Raw genomic sequence first — 21267 nt, 5'->3', positions numbered from 1 at the left:
TGGCTGTGTATTATGATGCTAAGCACTTTATATACATAGTCTAAATTTGTTCGCAGCTTGAGGCTTTAGCCCTAAATGCGCCTTAGTCTAAAAACATCATACACCATCAGGCATCTCTCATATTGTGGAGTTATACTTCATAACTGTTTTTGCCATCATTGCATCACTTGGGTACCTACCCACTCACTGAAGAAGGGCCAAGCCCTGAAACAGTGCTGTCTGGGTGGTGGTACCTATCTGAGAATAAGTAACATTAGTCTTCTCCTTAGGTGAAGCGTTACTTATTCGAAGTAGTGCAATATCATGGCAACTCGTTGTGAAGGTATTCACAATATGAGATATAACCTAAAACGATGCCACCTTAAAAATTTTCTGTTTATTCAGAAATGGCTGTGTATTATGATGCTAAGCACTTTATATACATAGTCTAAATTTGTTCGCAGCTTGAGGCTTTAGCCCTAAATGCGCCTTAGTCTAAAAACATCATACACCATCAGGCATCTCTCATATTGTGGAGTTATACTTCATAACTGTTTTTGCCATCATTGCATCACTTGGGTACCTACCCACTCACTGAAGAAGGGCCAAATAGCCCTGAAACAGTGCTGTTAGGGGGAGCTTGATGATGTCCGGAGTTTCCAAGAATAGGTAACAACAGCCTTCTCCACTGGGGAAGCGTTGCCTATTCGAGGAGTTTATGAGTTTTTGAGTGGTGTGAGTTGAAGGAGTTACTGTCCCTTTCATTCTTCTACACTGTTTCTTTTCCTCTTCCACTCCTACTATAACTTTCCCTCTACCTTTTTTGCTTTTCTAAGTCTAATAGGGACAAGTGGATATTCGAGTAGATATTCACATACATACATCAAATAGCCCTGAAACAGTGCTGTCTGGGTGGTGGTACCTATCTGAGAATAAGTAACATTAGTCTTCTCCTTAGGTGAAGCGTTATTTATTCGAAGTAGTGCAATATCATGGCAACTCGTTGTGAAGGTATTCACAATATGAGATATAACCTAAAACGATGCCACCTTAAAAATTTTCTGTTTATTCAGAAATGGCTGTGTATTATGATGCTAAGCACTTTATATACATAGTCCTTGAATTTATTTAAACTATCATTGAACTATCATTGAAAATATCATTAAAATATCAACTTCCAAAACAACAACAGATGGAAGTTTGTTCCAAAGATCAACCAACTTTTGGCCAAAGGCAAACTTCCGTGCAGCTTATTATGCAACCATCCTTCCTCAATTTGAATTTCTGCCTGCTCATGTGTGGTCTGAGAAAGAGGAAGAATTTCATCAGCATTGAAGTTGCTCAATCCATTCAAAGCCTTAAATACCTCAATCAGATCACCTTGCAGGTGCCTAGTCTCCAGATGCTACAGTTTACAGAACTGAAGCCTTTCTTGGTAAGAGCACCCATTTGTTCCATTCACCAATCTTGTTTCCCTTCTCTGTACTCATTCCTGCAGCTCCATATCTTTCTTAAAATAAGGTCTCCAGACCTGTGTGCAGCATTGAATATGTCGCCATTGCCTTATCCCTGCTAGTAAAATAACTATATAGCATTGACAAAACCCCATGAATTGTCCTGGCAGCCTGTCTGCTTTGCTCAGAAAACTTCATATCTGACTGCACAATTACCTCCAGGTCTTTTTTATTTTCCACAACCCTGAGTATAGCACCATACAGTTGGTATGTTACTCTGGGATTGCTGCTACCCATATGCAATACTTTGCATTTGTCAATGTTAAAACGTCACTTGCCATTTCTTAGCCCATCTGCCTAACTTTTCTAGATTCTGTTGCAATAGCATACTGTCATTACTGTTGCTAACCATCCTACTAGCCTTTGTATTATCCGCAAACTTCCATTAAATCTGATAAGCCTTCATTAATATCATTGATAAATATAGAAAACAACAGTGGGCCCAACACTGAACTCTGGACTACACAACTAATAATATTAGTCCTTAAAGAGCAATGTCCATTGATTACCACTCTCTGTCTTCTCTCACCCAACCATCTCTTTATCCATAGCGGCAATTTGCTCTTAATGCCACACTGTGCCAATTTGTACAGCAGTCTTTTATTTGTTGTATTGAGGGTTTTTGGCACAAGGGCCTCCTGAGCCATATTGTGCCTGTTCGTGATTTACTTATGCCTGAATCTTTTATATTATGGTTATCAGAGATGATTATATAAATTTATACAATTCAAGTATTGAAACATCTTCAAAATTTGCATTATTGCCAAGAATGTGTAATAAAGTTAAAGGTTCCTGCAAGTTGGATAAAGAAGAAAAACTGGATTTCCTGATACTTGAGTATTGAGGGCATTCTGTTAGGATATGTTTGATTGTTAATTGGGACTGACAGAAGGAACATTGAGGAGGGTTCGCTATCATAAGCAAGAGCAGATGAGTTGTATAGGAATGACCGATTCGAAGGCTTGCAAAAATCACTTCTTGCCTGCTTCTCCTGGAAGTAGAAGTCCACAGCTGAGGTTCTTTTTTAATCTGGAATAGTTTATTACTGATTTGGGTTTGCCACAGTTCAGACAATCGATTTCTCTATGCTGTTTTAACAATGGATTTATAATCAGTGTATGGCACTTTCAGATGGCAGAAAGATCCATGGTCAGGATGTTTAGTGATCCACACATTCATTACCTGGGATGCCGAGATGACCAGGGATCCACTAGATGGTGACCATCTGTTTGGAAGTTTCGTATTGATATAAATGAGATCAGATATGTTTCAGAATGGGATGGTGGGGAGAAGTAACAGAATGAATAGAGATGACTGCACTTAAGGAGTCTGTATATATCAGTAACAGACTGAATGGAGAAGACTGCACTTAAGGAGTCTGTATATATCAGTAACAGACTGAATGGAGATGACTGCACTTAAGGAGTCTGTATATATCAGTAACAGACTGAATGGAGATGACTGCACTTAAGGAGTCTGTATATACCAGTAACAGACTGAATGGAGATGACTGCACTTAAGGAATCTGTATATATCAGAGCTTGCTTGAAATGCTGCATGCTTATATTATCTAGGGCTAATTTTATTGCATACAATTCTGCAGTATAGATACTACATTCAGTAGGAAGAAACACAGCTATTGAGAAAGTAGAAGAAATTGCTGTAATACCTACAGCTTCATCTGTTTTGAAGCTGTCAGTATAAATAAGTTGTTTCTCTGAATTTTCTAAGGTGTGGGCTTCATATAGCTGCTGAAAGTTGTTTGTCATCGAGCCTTTTCTCCTTCTCAGAAATGATCACAAAGAGGTAAGAACTAAATCCACGGAAATCAGAAGGAACAATGTCTTCTAGGAAGTTAATGTTCCAACTGATCATGAGCTCTTAAATAAAAGACCCGCAGGGCAGTTTTCATTAGGTTTATGGTGGTATAGTATTACATATTGAGGATAAAACAGGTATTCCCAGCTGGGATAAGATGGAATACTTTTAATTTTTGCAGCATAGTTACACAGTAAGGATTTTCATCTGAGGTGCAGTGGGGGTTCATTTGCCTCAATATACAGGCTGTGGACGAGTAATGTTCTGAAGGCTCCCATGGCTATCTTTAGGACACTATGCTGAATAGTATTCAAATGCAACAAGGAACTGTTCTTGCGGAGTCATAAACAGGTGATTCATAATCTAAGCGGGACTGAATTAAAGTTTTATAAAGATGCAAGAGGGAGTGTCTGTCAGCACCCCACGAGTTAGCAGAGACAGCTAACCTAAAATGTTCAATTTTTTTAGACAGGCCATTCAAAGGTAGGCTATGTGAGTATAAAAACTAAGTTTATTGTCTTGATATAAACCCAATAAATGAAAATTGTTGATAAGAGGAATTATATATTTTTTAAATATATTTAAAAAAATAAATATTTTATTTTTTAAATATATTTCAGAATCCGGATGTAATTTCTGTTTTTTACAGAAATAAATTGCAGTGGATTTCTTTTCTGCTAAGGAATAGCCATTCTGTTTCCCAACAATTCTGTACTGGCTATGAAAAGTTGAAGTTGCCTTTCAGTGACATTCATAGTTAATGACTGACAAGAGATAATGATGTCATCAGCAAACATGTATAATTCATCTGTATTTGGTACGTCTCCTGTCATATTTGTAATTCTTATTGTAAATATGTTGCACTGAGGATGGATCCCTGTGATACACCCTCCTCTTGTTCAAATGATTTGGATAAACTGTTCATATATTTGACCTGAAATGTTCTGTGGTATAGGAAGTTTTGTATAAATTGGAGTAACTTCCCCCTCAAACCAAAAGAACAAAGGTCCTGAAGGACACCATATCACCAAGTGGTATCGAAGGCTTTCTCAATGTCGAGATTAACCATGACCAGATTTTGTCTCCTTATGAAAGCATCACAGATGTTTTCTTCTGCTTTGATCATTACATCTATGGTTGACTGATTCTACCAAAACCCATACTGATTTCTATTTAGCAGATTGTTAGTTTCCAGAAACCAAGATAGCCACCCTTGAATTTCTAAGACTTTACCTAAACAGCTAGTCAGTGAAATCGGCCTGTAATGGCGGGATGGTATGATCCTTCCCTGTAAATGCTAGGAAAATTTAGTGACACCAGGAGTATTTTCTAAAATACTTCTGGTAAGTATTTTCTAAAAATATTCAATTGTAGAATTTCAACCGGGATTGTCCTCAGGGCTCGGTCCTTGGACCATTCTTCTGTCTTGGACAAGTTCCTGGAGATGAACCTTGAGTGTGCTGTGTCTTTGGCCTTTGCAGACGACCTAGTCTTGGTTATCTATGCTTGTTCTTGGGCCCAGTTGAAAGTCAACTGGGTCACTCTGGAGCTTTCTGGGCCTCCACACACACACACACACCGGCTCACTATTTCTGGTGAGAAAACTAAGTCTATTTTGCTCAAGGAATCGCTTCAACTAACCAGACCACCAACAATAAAAATTAATGGTGCACCCATAAAATTGTTCCCTGAAATAAAGTATACTTAGGCATCATCCTTGATATGAAGTTGACATTTTACCCGCATCTCGTTCATGTCGCAGCCAAAATTAGGAAATACACAGCACTGATTGCCAGAATTAGTAGGGCAGACTGGGGCCTTAAATGACAGCACTTGCACTAATTTATGAAACCATCTTCTTGCCAATTGTCTGATACGGTGTGGCAGTGTGGTATACCAGAGCCAACATCCAGTGAAATAAAGCTAAGTTGGATTCAATTCAGAAAGTTATGCTCCTCACAGTTACTAAAGCTTGTCGCACTGTTAGTACACCAGCCCTTCAAGTTCTCGCAGGATATCTACCCCTGTATCTTGAGGTGATCAAGAGAGGCCTATTTCAAAGACTGAAGAGAGGTATTCCCTCTGAGATCTTTGACATCCACCTTAATCTGGCCAACAATCCCAAAAGGGAGAGAAAAACATATTGCAAACTCGTCGAAATTTGGCAAGACTCATGGGATAACGCAAGCAAAGTAGCTATTACCAAACTTTTCCTACCTTCTGTTGCCCAAACTTACCCAAAGTCTCCTCCCTGGTTTTCACGGAGCCTCCAAGTAACTTTCTTACTTACTGGACACGGACCCTTCAGGAAAAAATTAACAGATCTGGGCATTGAACAAAACCCACTTTGCACATGCAGACAACCTGAAAGCTGGGAGCATGTAATGTACTACTGTCCTTATTATGAGGATCACAGGACAAGACTGATCACAAAAACACATGGAAACCTACACCATCAGGTACATTTTTTTCTGCAAGATGAGCTCTACTATCATGCCCTTACCGAGTTTGTTCAATCAACCTTCCAACTCAGATGTACTAATCAGACAACAATCTCCTAGGCAACAGTTCGACAGTAGTACAAAGAGAATCCACCTAAATGCACTGCAAATCCCTATGGGATAGGATAAACTAGTGCCTCTGCCGGGGTACGATATACTGCAAACCCCATCCAGGGTAGGATTAACTTTAAACCCAGCTGACACCTTCGGGTGTGGGATGGCTTTGCACCTGTTTACCAGAAGGTGGATCAGGTGCTACAAATGCCTTTGGGTGTTAAATGCCATATGGCACCTCTTTGCAAGGTAACCGTTGCCCTGCAATCTTTTTTCTTTCCTTGGCCCTGGGTGGGTGGGCTCCCCAGGCTAGGGGCTACAACCTTCATTCCCTCCCTACTTCCGTCACCTGGAGGATGCCTTCTTTCCACGTCCTTCTTCTTCCTTCCCACTTTAACTTCCCCCTCTTTAGTTATCTCCTTGTTTTCTTCTTTTTTTTTAACTTGGTCTGTCAGGAAGCTCAGGCGACCCTGGCAGAGGCCAGCCTGGCTCACCTCCCAGTGGTGGTGGTGGTGGTGGTGGTGGGCAACATGGGGTCCCATTAAGGGTCCTGCGGCCAAGAAGCCAGTGACATAACAACAGAACATAACGCTATTCTGACACAAACCAGACATTACACTTTTTCTGGCTTTTACAGAAATTCTGTATTTCTTCACAAAGTACCATGGCACAGATGTGGGAAACCACTGGTGGCGCCTACCACAAAACACTATGCCACTATATAGAATTTCAACAGGGAGCTTATTGCTTTATTATTTAGTTTTTTTAACAATATATAGTAGACTCCATCAGGATTAGCAGCAGTACTGGATGTTTTATTGAGAGACTCTAAAAGTTCTGTTAATGTGAATGGCATATTGTATGGATGTGATACCATAGTAGAGAAGTTTATTTTATGTTTTTCTCGAGATGCCTTAATTCTTTGAAAGGTTCGGCTGTAAGTGGATACTGCTGATATACTGGTAAATGATTCGGCTAATGCATTAGCTATTTCTGTTGGTGCGGACAACTCCTGTCCTTTCCGGTTTGGGATTGAGGCTGGAGACTGTACGTATTTACCATCAAGTGCTTGGATTTTCTTCCAGATGAGTCTGTTGTCCATATCCTTGTTAGTGGTTGAAGCAAAACTTATCCAGGTGTCTTTCTTTGCTTTTCTTCTTATTTGGCAGAACTTGGCTTTAAGTCTTTTAATGTTAATAAGATTACCAGTTGTAGGAAGTTTGCAAAACAAATTCCAAGCTCTATTTTTTTCCTATTTAGCATGCGTGCATTCCTGATTCCACCAGTTACTGCTGTGTTTGCATTTCCCAGGCAGTAATTTAGGTATTCCAGAAGTAGCAATACAATCTTGTAATAACTCGTTGGTTATATGATTGGTGACATTATCTATAGGCTGGGACAGGACTATATCATCATCAAACTGAATTAGGAGGCATATTGGTGCCAGCATGCCCTACTGAATTTCGAGGTAAGCACTGCAATGAGTACAAGTTTACTCATGTTTGAATCTTGCAAAGGATCAGTAGATAATCACTAATTAGTGGGTTATCAAGAACTGACCACTTCATATTGGTATATATATGGAGGGAGAACAGAATAAAGGCTATTACAATTGTGGATCCTGTAGATAAATGGATATAGGTGGGCCCAGTGTTTAACAGGGTAAGATGATGAGCATCAAGAAGGGATTCTATTAGTTTACCTCTTTTGTCAATTGTTGGAGATTCCCATAGCAGATGATGAACATCTGCTCTGAGGATGTAAAGCATTGAAGTCCCCGAGTAAGCAGAACGGAGATGGCAGCTGATCTACTAGATTTTGTCATCTGAGGAGAAAGAGAAATTGGGAGGGAGATAATGCAAGACACCAATTACAATGCACACTGCCACTACTTCAATAGGAGTCTGAAGAGAAACATGTTTAGACAGACTGTTGTTTGTGACAATAATCGCCACCCCTCCATGAGCTGGCGTGTCAATACTCCTATCTCGTCTAAAGATAGTATAATTTTTAACAGTAGGACACACTTGAATTTAAAAGAGTTTCCTGTAAAGCTATGTCAGTTGGTTCATACCGATTGATAAGATTCTATAAATATTTTGTATACCACAATCCCTACAATTCCATCGAAGGATTCTTTCCATTATGCGGTTTTATGGTTTGTTTTTGGTTCTGACACATGTTCAGTTGTAATTTGCTTGTATTAATCTGTTTTTGTTTTGTCTTTCTTAGGAAAGAAGGGATGGATCACATCCATCTCATCGGTTGCATGTAGTTCTAAAATTCCATCAACTGAATCATGCTGTTCATAGATGTCCATTCTAATGGAGAATGATGATTGGAGTTTGATAGATTTATCTTACTTTTGGTTTTATTGTAGAAGAAACATCAGTTGGTATGGTAATTGGAATATTACTGGCTTGTTCAGTTGTTTCTTGCGAAGGACACTGTTCAGAAATAGAGAGCAATGAATGTGCCCAATTGGCAATAGAGGTATTCGGAGGAACTGATACATCAGTCTGAATCCCTACTTACTGGAAATGTTGAGCAGCTGTGGCACATGTGCACTTTGTTTGATTATTTGTCTCCCGCCTCTAGTAACTTTGTTCTCTGCTCTTTTGTATATTTCTCATTTTTTTTTCCCTTGCTTTCATAGTTCACATGTTTTTGAGAAAGCCAAACTTACAGTTTGGGCAATGCAGAGTGGTAATGCCGCGATCAGATTGGTTATGTGCCTTTGGCATACACTTAGGACATATTGCCTCACCTTGAAATGCAGTTTGTGAGTGTCCATATTTTTGGCATTTGTAGCACCTGATGGGATTTGGGATGTAGGGTCGGACGTGGCAATGAAGATAGCTTGCTTTCACAGATGTTGTTCAGTTGGGAGAACTAAAAGTGAGAATTATGCTCCTTGTTGGAACCAGAGTACAATCTTTTTGAGTTGTGATTCTCCTTGCTTGGATGACTTTTTAGCACTTGGACAATTTCCTCTTCTGATATGGTTAATAAATCCCATTCTGTTATTACTCCCTTACAGGAATTTAGGTGGCATGGGGAGTAGCTTTTATTGGGTGTCCTCTAAAGGTTCTGAGCCCTAAAAGCTTTGCAGAATGTTGAGGCTGGGTAGTCTCTACCAGAAGATTGCCTGACTGGAGGTGCCTTACTGATTTAGGTGAACCTGCAGCAGACAATGCATTTCTGCACAATGAATATTGATAATAATTTACTCAGAGGCTGATCTGATAGAGCATGCAAGGTGAGGAAAGCTGGTATCCTCTTGAGGGGTTGTTTTCAACCTATTCAGTCGAGAAAAGTCATTATCAGTGTCATTTGTTCCTAGCCTTGAGCTCGATGGTGCTAAAGATGGAAACATGTTATCTATCTTTCCTCCTTTCAGCCCTGGGAGAGTGGATTTCTTCTCCCAGGTTACAAGCCCCACCACACTCGTTGTCCCAAGCCCGTAGAAGGTCCTCATCACTGGAAAACCGCCTCCCTTTTAGCTTCATTTTCACATGCGGGAAACCAGGAGCAGTGCCCCTAGAGTGACCAAGTGGTATAAAAGTTAGTGTTAATTTATAGAAAAGAAAAGAAAGGTGGTTTTCCCTTTCTTAAACTTGCCTACAATTCATAAGGCTAAGTTTGTTATTGATTAAAGAATGTGAAAAACTTTTCAAACTGCAGAACTGTGGCTTGGAGTACTCTATGAATATCTCAGAAAATCACTTGATCACTATAATGCTTGACATCCAGGGACACGAAAGTCTTTTATGTGCAACAGTATTAAAAGCTTTCCTAAAATCCAAGTATATATATTAAAATTATTTCTTGCATCTAGTTCCTTTGTGACCACATCATAATAACCAATGAGATTGGTCAAACAAGATATCCCCTTAACAAACCCATGCTGTGTTTGAAGTATAATTGCAGCCTTGTCTAGATGATCTTGCATTACTTCATTTACCAGTACTCCATTATTTTCCCTGAAACAGAAGTTAAACTAACAGGTCTGTAATTACTCATATCACCCTTTCATATCCCTTTGTGAATTGGGGATGCATTCACAAATCTCCAATCAGTGGGGACCCCTGAATTCAAGGAAACTCTCATAAATATGGCTAACAGTTTGCTTATTTCCTTTGCTGCCTCCCTTAATATAAATGGATAGATCCCATCCACCCCAGGAGCCTTTCTGTTGTTTGACTTCAACAGTTTCTCTTTCACTTTCCTTTCAGTTATAACAAAGGTCACTCTGTTATAACAGTGACCTTTGTTATAACAAAGGTCACTGTTGAAAAATATCCGTGAATTAGGGTTGACTTTGAAAGTGTCTGCAATTCTGCCCAGACACGATAGGAGGGAGTATATGATGAGAGCCCTGTCGATCAATTCAGCCCTGGAAAGATTGTGCAAGGCTCAAGGGGTAGAATTTTTTTCAGCCTGGTCTGTACTTGTTAACAGGAGAGACTGCTTCTACAGGGATGGGATACACTTAAATAGAAAGGGTGCAAGAATATTTGCTGATGCTATCGAGGCAGTGTTAGGTGGGTTGAAAAACTGATAGCTTGGGGGGATACATGGACAAATAGATTAACAGTAGTCGATGCGAACAGTAGCTGCAGAGGCGAAAGTGATTTTTGCACTGCTTCTATTGGGATATGCAGCAGCCTGGAAAACAAGGTGCTGCGGATTTCAGAGACTGCTGGGAGCTAAAAATCATCTAACAGGGAGCTAAAATCATTTAGCTCCCTGTTAGAGCTTGATAAACTTCTGGCATCCCCTTCCCTAAAGAATTCCTCATGTGTGAATGTATATGCAGAATACTCATTCAGTTTTTCAGCTACCTCAATAGGATCACGAACAGTCAAACCATTAATATCAAGTGGACCAATTTGATTCATTCCCTTCTGTCTAATAAAATAATTGTTTACATAAGGAAAGAAGTTCTTTGCTAATTTTCTCTGCACATCAAGAGTATTCGCCAGGTTTCTCATAATCTGCTTTTGCTTGCCTTAACTCCTCTGTGACTTGATTACAGACTAGTAGATATCTACCAGAGGCTTCTGTGTTGTGCGATAATTTTTATGTATCCCATGCACTTTTCTTCTCTGCCACAAGTTTCATCAGTTCATCTGACATCCATTTAGGCCTATACCTTGAACAGTATTTCTTAGTTGGTATGAAAAGCCTAGTAGCTTCAATGATTAATTCCTTGAACACTTCCTATTTAGAATTTGCTGATGATAATGTTGTCAGACAGTCCCAATGTATAGAATTTAAAAACTGTCTGAAACCATTGTAGTCACCTTTACAAAAGCAAAATCCCTTCCCTTTACCCCTGATGGTAGTTACATCTTTGAGTAAATCTCACATCAGTACACTGTGATCACTGCCACCTAATGGTTCCTTTATCTGCAGATTCTTCATGCATGAATATTCACTGATGATAATCACATCAAGAGTATTACTCCCTCTGGTTGCCTCTCAAACATGATGCTGTAGGAAACAATCACCCAATAAATCCACAAAAGTCTTGCTAGTGTGTGAGTGACCAATCCACAACTTTTAGTCAATATCTGGAAAGTTAAAATCCCCCATTATTAGACATCCTCATTTACTGGCTCAAGCTATTTATCTGTACAGTTGTTCATTGTACTCATCAGTCATTAGGCCTATAATACACTCCTACTCTCAATTTTGCTTTCCAGGTGCCTATGTCTCACCAAACTGAATCAGTTGCATTGGCCACCATTGTCAACTGGATTCACTGCCTTAGATATTATGTGCCTCTTAACTAAGAGCATAACCCCTCCCCTCTTATCCTGTCTGTCCTTTCTGTATACATTGCACTCCCCATATTCAAATTCTGCATCCCTTATATATATAAACCCCAGGGGCTCATATCTGGTGAAACTCCAGGGGCTCACATCTGGTGAGTATGGGCTTGGCACACCCAGGGTCCTGAGCTGGATATCATCATTCTTCTCTTTCTTGGTGATTTCCTTCTACTGCTCTCTCTCTCTCTCGGTAATTCAGAAATTTTTTTTGTCTGGTGCAGCATAAGCCTCAGGCTTCCTTGCACCATATGGCTAATAATATGAGTGACAACATGTCTCTGAAATCCCAATAATGTCTGCATTTGATGTCATGACTAGCAGTTCAAATTCATTTGCCAAACTTCTAGCATTGGTGTACACAAATATACATGCACCTGTGCTTAGTCTTAGTTAATCTAAAACAGTCTGTGTATTTACTTGTTCATGACTACTCTCAGAAGTTCTTGAAATCCCCAGTACTGTACCTTGCTTTCAAGGCTGCTGCTGCTCATTCCAATAGAAGCAGTGCAAGAATCACTTTCATGCCTATGGCTATTGTTAATCTCTTAGTCTGTGCATCCCCCAAGCTAGCAGTTTTCCGACCCACCTGATGCTGCCTCGATAGTGTTAACAAATATTCTCTCACCCTTTCTATTTAAGTGTATCCCATACCTGTAGAAGCAGTCGCTCCTGTTAACAAGCACAGACCATGCTGAGAAAAATTCTATCCCATGAGCCTTGCACAATCTCTCCAAGGCCGAATTGATTGACAAGGCTCTCATCGTATGCTCCCTCCTATCATGTCTGGGCAGAATTGCAGACGCTTTCAAATTTAACCCTAGCTCGTGACTTTTTTTCAACATTGACCTGTACTGAATTTATGTAACTTGAAATTCCAGCATTAGTATCTCTCTATACATTAAAAAAAGTTTTCCTCCTGCTGATATATATTTGAGCCAATGGGAGAAGAGGGCGGGGCAATTGCATCACTACAAATACGCAGATAAATAATTACATAGGTCATTCCCTGATTAGATTTCGATCAGTGCGTTATAATGTTAGTATATTAGTATAATGCTATTATTATACAAATAATAATTATACAATACAAAACTATAGAAATATTTACAAAAAAATAAAATATTTACAAAATACTAAACTATTTACAATCATACCTCTACTATATCGGGACGATGGGTCCCTTCATCTGCTGACATTAATATAAAAAAAATGTTACAATGGAACATCAAATGATGCCAGGCATGGTCATGTATTATATAAATAATTATTATTACGAGTAAATAATTTGACAGTGAAGCATGTGCATGAGGTTGGTAAACATTAAATGGAAGGAACACAAATGGGTTACTGGGCAGAATCACACACTTGCTGTTGACAGTGTAGAGCTCGTACGTGGGATGCATACCAATGTTTGTTGCATTGCAGGACAACTGCTGTCATAATGTTTATCAACCTCATGCACATGCCTCACTGTCTAATTGACTACACCTGGCATCATTTGATGTTCCATTGTAACATTTTTTGTATATTAATGTCAGCTGCTGACACTATATCGGAACGATGGGGACCCATCGTTCCGATATAGTTTGTATATTTGTAAATAGTTTAGTATTTTGTAATTATTTTAAATACTGTATTTGTATAGTTTGTAAATATTTTAGTTAAATATATTAGTCCTGCTCTTTCAGATACAACAGTATTCCTTGTGCATTATGCTTGTGCATTATGGAACCTGAAGCAAAAAGCCTTATCCTAAGTGGCCTATGTAAACACAGGTAAATAATTACATAGTGATATTTATTTGACCTTGAGAATGCCACATGGTGGGGTAGCCAATGGGAGAAGAGGGATGTGGGTAATGTGCTACAAGTGGGTAAGGCAATTGCGTCACTACAAATGCACAGGTAAATAATTACAAAGGTCATTTCTTGATTAGATATCAATCGGTGCGTTTCGACAAGTGTCTTTTACGTAGAAAAGATTTGACTTACTCCATCATACCTCTACATTTTACATAGAAAATAAATATTACTATTATTATTAGAAGGGACAAAATTATACAATAAAGCAAGCTTATACAGCATCAGCCATGGAAAAAAAAAAAAAAAAAAAGAAAATTTGTTTGTCTCCATCCCTTTTAATTATTTGTACAAGCCATCTTTAAATTTATTAAAACTACCCACTTCCACAACACCATATAGATTATTACAATAGTCATTTACTCTCTTGCTGAAGGCAAATTTCTGCACATTCTGTCCTCTAACCATCCTTTTTCCTTTTATAATTTAAATTTGGCCCCTTGTGGATGGCTCATCTGAGAAAGAGTAAGTATTTAGTTTAAAGCATTAAATTCTTCATTAAAAAAAACCTTAGTCTTTATTTTTGTGCCCCTAAAATAAGGCTTCTAAACTTGTATGTATCATTTAAGATGAGGTGTACCATTTACTTATACAATCCCCCCCCTGCCAAAGGCTACTGCATGTCCCAAAGAAGCAGTGCAAGAATAAGCTCCATCTTTGCTTATGCTGTCATGAAACTATGTATGTATCCTCCCAAACTAGCAGTTTTTTGAACCATCTTTGCCTTAATGGTATATGCAATTTTATTACAAATATAAAAAGTAAAAACAGTTAGAAATTTAACAGCATAAAAACATTTGAAAGTAAATATAATTAATTTTTTTTTTTTTTTGTAATAGAAAATTTCTGTTCTTCAAGAACTTCCAACAGGACAAAAAATTGGTAAGTATACATTTTATTTTTGGCAAGTCAGCATATTGTTTAATTATAGTGTATTATAATTCCATTTGTGAAAAATAAAAATGAATAGAACATTTATTTTTATATAGTTTGAATAGTAACTTCTACAATTTACTGACAGTGAATATCAAATTCAAATAATGGCAGGAATAATACAAGGTGTCCACACACTTCTTTAAAAAATTGAAACATTATTTTATGAATAGGGTACATGATTAAAAATCCAAAACCACTTCCAGGCAATAGAGGATATCTTCAAGTTTTGATTCACAACTGGAAAATATATGCCCTCCAGTATATTGGAACGTAATAACAAAACTGTAATCATGGTGGAATTTACCAACCCCAAGAAGATGCATTGCATACTTTTGTTCAACAAGCTGCATCTGCCACTATGCATAAATTTCAAACATGGCTTAAAAAGAAGCTATTGAGTAGACATACTATTCTCCATTGGTATGGAAAATTCTTAAAGAATGCCTGTTCATGTAATCATCTAGGCCAGGGGTGTCAAAATGGCAGCCCGCAACAGGGTTTTTTTGCAGCCCACTCCACCTCCATTGAAAATAATGACGTTTCTAAAATGCATTTCTTCTGCTTTCTGTGATTGCTCAATTTCCAGAATTTTCCATTGTCTATTTAAGCGATCGTTTCACATGCTGACAGTTAGTTTTACTGAGACTTTCATACTGTTCAAGTCAATTACATCATAATGTGAGTGCGCTAATATATGTGTTGCCGTGTCTATTTGATAAAGTCAGTAAGCAAACAGTTTTGTGTTGTAACTCTTATATACATGTGATGCCGATGTGATGTCGCTTTCCAAGCGAACCAGAAAAAGAAAGGTTGTTTTTGAGAGGATACAATTCCAAGACAGATGGGAATTGAGTTACTTTTGCACAGAGGTAAAAGTGTGTGTATTATCTGCAGTGAATTGATTAGTGTTGTTAAAGAGTACAATATTAAATGACACTATGATACAATTCACAAAGAAAAATTTTCCCACTTTGGGGGTAAATTAAGAGAAGAAAAACTATGAAGAACTCACTTCAAAGGCAGCAAAATGTAATTACAAAAATTAATGGAGGCAGGAATCGGTAGTGAAAGCCAGTTATGAAATCAGCTATTTACTAGCAAAACATTTCAAACCTTTCAGTGACGGCTCCGTGGTTAAGGAAACCCCCATGGGCTCACATCTGGTGAGTATGAGCTTGGCACACCCAGGGTCCTGAGCTGGATATCATCATTCTTCTCTTTCTTGGTGATTCCCTTCTACTTTTCTCTCTCTCTCTCTCTCTCTCTCTCTCTCTCTCAGAGTATTCAGAAATTTTTTTTTTGGCTGGTGCAGCATAAGCCTCAGACTTCCTTGCACCATATAGGTAATAATAATATTGGAACACTTTCACATTTCTGGGCCAGACGTTTTGAACTGCTTTTATCATACATTATTATTATAATGTATGATAAAAGCAGTTGAAAACGTCTGGCCCAGAAATGTGAAAGTGTTCCAAGAAATTTCGTCGTCAAGAAACACAGTGGCCGAAATTATAACCGAGATAGCAAACTTGCATGAACAACTGCAGGAAGCATTCACAACATTTCAATTGCACTTGACGAAAGTAACGATATTCAAGATGTGGCGCAAGTTGCGCTGTTTCTTCGAGCATGCGATGACAATTTGAAAGTAACTGAAGAGTTTTTGGAAATGATTCCCACCCATGGAACTACTACTGGGGAAGACATTTGTGATGCCGTATGGGGCATTCTAGAGAAATACTAGTTTCCTCTCAAGAAATTCGTGGCTGTGACTACCGATGTCACTCCAGCGATGACAGGCAAAGTCAAAGGATTTGTATCAACACTAGAAACAAAACTGAAGGACGAGTATCTGGACAAACAAAAAATTGCAATCTTTCCACTGCATTATTCATCAGCAGGTTATGTGTTCAAAAATACTGAAAATGGACTGTGGCCAAAACTGCGAACTTCATCTGGTCCAGAGGACTGATTCACCGCCAGTTTGCTCTCATCCTTAAGGACTTGGAATGTGAATTTGAAGAGCTGCCATACTACACAGAGGTTTGTTGGTTGTCTTGCCACAAACTAATAAAGAGGGTTTTTTTTTACTTTTGGAAGGAATACTGTTCCTAGAAATTCTGAAGGATCAATCTTGCATACAAGATTTGGCCTTCTTAGTAGATATTACAGGTCACTTAAGCGAGCTAAACATTAGATTACAAGGAAAAGATCAGTTGATAACAGTCATGCATGATGCACTGGCTAGTTTTCAAAAAAAGTTGATTGTGTGGCAAAATCAATTAAAAGAGGGTACTCTGACTTACTTTTCTATGTGAGAATAGTTGAAAAATTAGAGTCAAAGTTATACCGTTTCAAAATATTGTGACAGAATATAAAAGATTAAAGACGAATTTGATAGGCACTTTAAAGATTTCAAGGAGCACCAAGGAGATTTTTCTCTTTTCGTGGGTCCTTTTTCTTTTAATGTCACGAGAGCTCCCAAAAGAGAAATACTGAGAAGTTGGGATCCCAAAAATCTACTCGTATTTAGGGCAAAAATACCCAGAGATAAGAAAGTTTGCCGGGCAAATTCTGTGTTGCTTTGGGAGCACATATTTATGTGAACAACTGTTTTCGCATATGAAAGCTAACAAAACAGCCCACAGATCAAGGCTGACCAATGCCAATCTTTCTTCCATAACGAAGGTTGTGTCTTCTCAATCTTTGACTCCAAATCTCGGAAGCTGGTTGCAAGCAAACGGAGTCAAGTGTCTGGCAAAAATGCATAGATTACGTAATTTCATGGCACCTCCATAGCCAGGTGGGCAGGAGCAGCAGTGCGTAGCATACGCTTCTTGATTAGACCGGGGTTCGAACCTGTGACCACCAAATACGGAGGATGCGGAAAGGTCAGGAAATGACCACTGCATATCCCCGGAGCAATATGGCCTTAGTTGCTAATGCTCCTAAAAAAAAAAACCAAATAACAACAAAATAACAAATAACGTAATTTCATGTATATTCCCTTGTTGAAATATTGTATTATCTGGAATAAACTTGCTTTTCATTATTCGTTCTGTTGTTTATTTACTTTCAATTAGTTATTAGTGCATTCTCGGCTGCAAGTATCAATCAGCAACAAGCAACAACTGAGCAATTAAAAAGCTTCCTTAGGCTTAGCAATGGCAAGGTTTGTAGGTCGTGTGCAGCCCACGAGGTACACTAATATGGGAAATGGCCCGCGGCCCAAATGAGTTTGACACCACTGATCTAGGCCAAGGTGGTGGCTGAAGATAACTGCCTTTTGCACGATGAGTGATCACAAAGTATATTGACCTTTCTTTTTTGGGCGCAATTACCATCACATGTATTGTGTATCTGGACATGTTACAAAATTTCTTTATGCCCCTGCAGGATGACAATGATGGGAACTTGATTTTACAAAACGACAGAGCTCCACCTCATCACCACACAGAAGTTTGTGTAATGATTCCCGTGATCTGACTCCTTTAGATTTTACTCTGGAGATTTGTGAAAGACCAGGTGTATGTTCTACTTATACCAGGAAACATTATGGAACATAAACAATGCATTTATGAAACAACTGGTGATATCTGCAACTAAAGGTGCCCACATCTAACACCTAAAATTAAAATTTGAATATAACTTCTATCACTTGGACATGGTTTCAGGTTTGTATCGTATACCCTATTCGCACAATAATGCTTTAATTTTGTAAAGAAGGCTTGTAGACACCCCATATAGACATTTAAAAAAATAAGAAAAGGTAAAACATTTTACACTTTACCAAATTTGATGAGGGAAAAATATTTACCTTTTGCATAAGTAAAGTATAACCTTAATATGTATATCAAGCCTCTTTATGGCAAAATACTAATTTCCTTACAGAAACTGGCAAAAGCAAGCATATATAAGTATCTTTTAGGGAGCAAACATTACATTACATTGACACTGTACTATACTCAGTGTCAGTAATAGGATAAATTTTTAAGTAATTGGTTATACCCCCTATATATATATCTCTGTAGCATGAACAGTGGACCTATTGTGCCTTCTGGTGGGAGTGTAATTGTGTGGAGAGTGTCTTTATAGTGCACATTATCCTATCTCAGTGACTTTCTGCCGCAACCTACTTGAGAATTGTTGCTGAACAGGTGAATCCCTTCATCCATCAGATAGTGGTTACTTCCAGCATGGTAAATGCACATGTCACAAAGCACAGCTCATTCAGGGCGCCTCTGTAGCCAGGTGGGCAGGAGCAGCAGTGCGTAGCACATGCTTCTTGATTAGACCGGGGTTCGAGCCCGTGACCACCAAATACGGAGGATGCGGAAAGGTCAGGGAATGACCACCGCATATCCTCAGAGCAATATGGCCTTAGTTGCTAATACTCCTAAAAAAAAAAAAAACCAAATAGCAAAAATAACCAAGCTCATTCAGGAATGGTTCTGAGAGCATGAGGGTGACTTTACTATGTGCCATTGGCCTGTTCAGTCACTGAATCTCAAACAGTGCATTCTATGGGGGTGAAGTTAAACAAGCTGTTTGTGTCCAGGGATCCATCACCATCCAAACTGAGGCAACTGCAACATGTGATCAGGTCTTAAAACTGTCCACCCACATAATATTAGGTGTTACACTGCTTTATACTATCTATTTTTTTAAATGAAATTTTGGCTTGTATTAATTATTACTATTAATTAACAGAAACTAATAATTTTTATATTTTCATCTGTTGTATTTAGTATAACACAGTCAGTAATAAAAGATTTGCATTACCTCAATAAAGGGATCTTTACTGATATCACAGTATTGCTATTGCAATGATAATTGCACAATAATTTGCTTTATTATAATACTTTAATAGAAGAAAAGCTATATTAAGTGTTTGCATAAAAAAGAAAATTGTAAAATTATTAACAGTATGAAGTTTAAGCTGCATAAATAATGGAAAATAATTGCATATAATAAATTTTGAATAACAATGATTAATATTTGAAATAATTAAGCATTATAACAGTTGTTAATTTGACTTGCTGAAGAACATAAGTCAAACACATGGTTCTATACTGGCCACACTGTTACACTAGCAATGAAACTCAACGTTACACAGCAAATTTTAAGCTTTTAACCTTCTTTTATCTCATGAAATATAGTACAACAAATGGATTTTGATGAACTAAATACTAATCTGAAATAAAATATTGCTTGGCACCCATGGTTTTAGAGAGGAATGCGGGTTACTTTTTTTAACCGAAATTATAACAAGTATTACAATAAGCAGCTTAGAATATAACCAATTAATTTATTTTTCATTTGATTTTTCTTTTGTAATGTTGTTGTTGTTATTTGGTTTTTAGGAGCATTAGCAACTAAGGCCATATTGCTCCGGGGATATGCGGTGGTCATTCCCTGACCTTTCCGCATCCTCCGTATTTGGTGGTGACGGGCTTGAACCCCAGTCTAATCAAGAAGCATGTACTGCGCACTGCTGCTCCTGCCCGCCTGGCTACGGAGGCGCTTTTCTTCTTTTGTAATGATCGGAGGGGCCTATGCAATCGGTCTCCAGCAATAGTTAGCATACTGGGCTTTGCTTTCCTTGATAGCAATAACTTGATGAAAGCATTCACCATGTTCAACTAATATATCTGAGGTTATCAGAGAAACAGTTCTGAACAAGAATAGAGGAAGTGTATTTTTTAGAGACATTCCAACTGACATTTTAATAGGCTTGTAATAAATTCTGAATCAAGATTTTATATTTGTCTGCTCTGCTGTTACCCAAAACATGTTCATAAACTTTCTTGAAGGGTTTCCAAGCTTATTATTCCAAGGATTTAACACTATTTCAAAATGTTTATCTTTTGATAACTGTTTGATTTACAGACAGACAAATACATCTTATTTTGACATTAATAATTCATAGAAACTTTAGTTTTAAATATTGAAAGCCATCACCATTCCTATCCATAGCCTTTTACAAAATTCTTCATTCAAAATTCAAAATTCTTTCATTCTTTTTTCAAAATTCTCACATAGCCCTAATGTTATGTGAGGCAGTGGTAAAAATATGTCTATTTGATCAACTAGTGTCTTATAGATACAATATTCATGTGAGAGAGCCAAATCTTTATTTCCTAATGAATGGTTTTGGCATGACTGTCCCACTTGCACAAAAACAACATTTTGTATAACCACACTGTAGACCTAAAAGAATCCCATTAACTTTGAAATCTCTATAGATGTGCCATTTAAATTTATCTTACTGTACTTTCCTTAAGAGAAGATCCATGTTCTCACTAAGTCTGCTATCAAGATTATGTTGAACAGATTGGCTTTTTGGGAGCTGATAAGTTGACTTTTTTTTAGGTGCCTCAGTAGCCAGGTGGGCAGGAGCAGCAGTGCGTAGCACATGCTTCTTGATTAGACCGGTGTTCGAGCCCGTCACCACCAAATACGGAGGATGTGGAAAGGTCAGGGAATGACCACCGCATATCCCCGGAGCAATATGGCCTTAGTTGCTAATGCTCCTAAAAACCAAATAACAACAACATTACAAAAGAAAAATCAAATGAAAAAAAAATTAATTGGTTATATTCTAAGCTGCTTATTGTAATACTTGTTATAATATCGGTTAAAAAAAAGTAACCCGCATTCCTCTCTAAAACCACGGGTGCCAAGCAATATTTTATTTCAGATTAGTATTTAGCTCATCAAAATCCATTTGTTGTACTATATTTCATGAGATAAAAGAAGGTTAAAAGCT

The 21267-nt window shown here is 38.0% G+C and overlaps 1 protein-coding gene across 2 annotated transcripts in view; it reads left to right on the top strand.

Moving 5' to 3' along the window:
• Window positions 1-21267, top strand: part of LOC150088415 (uncharacterized) — a 452966-nt gene that overhangs the window by 374991 nt on the left and 56708 nt on the right. For both annotated transcript variants that reach the window (XM_090369501.1, XM_090369502.1), the window contains exon 12: window positions 14402-14444. In XM_090369501.1, coding sequence (XP_090225627.1) covers window positions 14402-14444 — 43 coding nt within the window. The remainder of the gene's footprint in view (window positions 1-14401; window positions 14445-21267) is intronic.

The sequence above is a fragment of the Mastigoproctus giganteus genome, chromosome 3, assembly GCF_048544385.1.
Source record: "Mastigoproctus giganteus isolate SK-2022 chromosome 3, ASM4854438v1, whole genome shotgun sequence".
Taxonomy (NCBI): domain Eukaryota; kingdom Metazoa; phylum Arthropoda; class Arachnida; order Uropygi; family Thelyphonidae; genus Mastigoproctus; species Mastigoproctus giganteus.
Note: the sequence above shows the minus strand (reverse complement) of the source record. Positions and strands in the feature narration are given on the sequence as shown.